Raw genomic sequence first — 2500 nt, 5'->3', positions numbered from 1 at the left:
ACACACACACACACACACACACACACACACACACACACACACACACACACACACACACACACACACACACACACACACACACACACACACACACACACATATATATATATATATACATGACAGAATTTAATAGAAACCAAGAAAAATGCATTTCTGCTCTTATTTAGTGCTTAATGTTATTCAAATTTACCTAATATGTTATATTTCCCTAGATTTATGTTTTAGATTACATACAAGATTAATCAAGCATGCCACGAACCAAAGCAGCAGTAGACCTATCTGAATTTTAGCGACGTCGTATTGTGGGTTAACATGAAGGTGGACTCAGTCAACGCAAAATATCTGAAAATCTGTCAATACCCCCTTTCTACTGTTGATAGAGTGATCGTACAATTCACCAGAGAGGGCAACAAGGGCACAAAACCTCATTCAGGTCGTCCCGGGCCCTCAGAGAGAACCTTGCGTTTTGTCAAAAGAAATCTCGAAGAGGATCTGTAAGCTGATGTTAGTTCCAGAACAGCTGTCAGGTATCTCCACAAACTGGGTTACTATGGCAGAGCTGCAAGAAGGAAACCACTCCTTCGTCTAGCCAATATCAAGCGCAGAAAGGATTGGGCTGTTGAGATGTGGAAAGACCTGTGGCCTTTTGGAGCTCTGTCATTTTCTCTGATGAGTCACGATTCGCATTATTTTCTAACAGTGGAAGTGTGTGGGTCTGAAGACTCTGAAGTCAAGAGTTTGACTTCAAAAGACTGCAGTCAACAGTGAAACATGGGGGAGTTTCAATAATGGTGTAGGTTGCAATTTGGAGTGATGGTCGATCAGAGTTTGTGGAGTGTCAAGGAAACATCAATTCAGGCAAATATGTTTCTATATTAAAGGAAGGACTCATTCCAATATTCTCCAGTGGTAGAATGAGTAAAAATGTCTTCCTATTTATGGAAATTGGAACTCCTTGTCACACTGCTCAAGCAACACAAAATTGGTTGAGACAAAATGGGATCAGGAAACTTCCATGGCCAAGTCAGTCCCCGGATATGAACCTTATCGAACACCTCTGGAGTATATTAGACCGACAACTTCGCAAAAAGAACAGGAAGCCATCTTCAAAACCCGTACTCTTAGGATTAGTACGGGAAACATGGCAAGAAATCCCAAGAAATCCCTAGCATGCTTAGAAGGGTCCTTGCATTGAAAAAAGCAAAGGAGATGTCAACCAGGTATTAGTTATTCACATTGTGACCATTTATAAGTACTTTGATTGTATCAATTGCTTGTTTAATAAATTAAACTATTTCTTTTGGTGTCTATTCAATTCTATCATGTCTGTATGTGTATACACACACACACACAAACACACACACACAAACACACACACACACACACACACACACACACACACACACACACACACACACACACACACACACACACACACACACACACACACACACACACACACACACACACACACACACACACACACACACACACACACACACACACACACACACGCACGCACACACACACAAATAAGATAAATCTGTTATTCTTCCTCCACAACTATCTATCATCCTCCCCTGGTCAATACTTGTTCCTTCTCTCCCCAGGACGTGGTGAGCATCTATCACGCTAAGACAGGCACGCTGGTGCACAAGATGTTCCTCAAATACCCAAACTACAAGGACTTCCACTTGGTACTGGCCATGCCTAACAAGGCCTCCCAGATCGCCCTCGTTGACGTCGATAAGGCCAACATCGTTGATGTGAAGACCAAGAAATTTGTTAGGTCTATCGCAAAGTGGGGCGGCAAGGTGAGAGACGTTGGGTTTCTCCGAGGCTGAGGAGGAAATAGGGAGGAAGTAGGGATTTAGGGAGAAGGGGAGGGGCGAAGGGAGAATGAAAGAAAGAAAAAAGGGAGGAAAGGTGGGAGAAGGGAAGAAGGTCGGAATGGAAAAAGGGAGGGAAGAAGAGAGAAAATTAGTGAATTGGAGAGGGAGAGAGAACGAGTGTAGGCGTGTGCACGTGTTAGATTTTCACCAGTTTGTTTGCCTCTTCACCCAATAAAAACAAAGAAAAATATCCAGGTATGACCTTAAAATGGCTTCGTCTTTTTACTTTCTGAGGTGACGCGCGACGGCCGCTACGGTCTGTACGCCCCGGCCCGCGGGGGTCTGGAGCTCCTCGAACTCCGCCGCGGAACTTCGGTGAGGACCCTTATTCCGCGTGTGGCTGAGGGCGTCTTCTCCGTCATGTGCCTCTTCACCAAGACAGATGAGTACGTCCTTTATTACCACGGGGGCAGGAAGACCATCAGAGTCTTCAGGTAAGTTTTGCTCTACGAGGACGGGGTTGACGAGTGTCTCTTCAGGGGTTCCGCCAGTGGGTAAATGCTCATCTATCCGGTCAGACTCTTAGGCCGGGACCAGACGAGCGACTCTGTGGCGCCACATCGCCGCGTCGGAGTGTGGCAGGGATGTGGCTTCCTATAGGTTTATAC

General features: G+C 45.3%; 1 protein-coding gene across 1 annotated transcript in view; it reads left to right on the top strand.

The window, feature by feature from the left end:
- Window positions 1–2330, top strand: part of LOC143028784 (NACHT and WD repeat domain-containing protein 2) — a 134147-nt gene extending 131817 nt beyond the window's left edge. The window contains exons 23-24 of the mRNA XM_076191157.1: window positions 1611–1814; window positions 2127–2330. Coding sequence (XP_076047272.1) covers window positions 1611–1814; window positions 2127–2330 — 408 coding nt within the window. The remainder of the gene's footprint in view (window positions 1–1610; window positions 1815–2126) is intronic.
- Window positions 2331–2500: the final 170 nt, after the last annotated feature.

The sequence above is a fragment of the Oratosquilla oratoria genome, chromosome 1 (assembly GCF_046742065.1).
Source record: "Oratosquilla oratoria isolate Oo_2021 chromosome 1, ASM4674206v1, whole genome shotgun sequence".
Lineage (NCBI taxonomy): Eukaryota > Metazoa > Arthropoda > Malacostraca > Stomatopoda > Squillidae > Oratosquilla > Oratosquilla oratoria.
The sequence above is the reverse complement of the archived record's forward strand: the minus strand, read 5'-3'. Positions and strand labels throughout refer to the sequence as shown.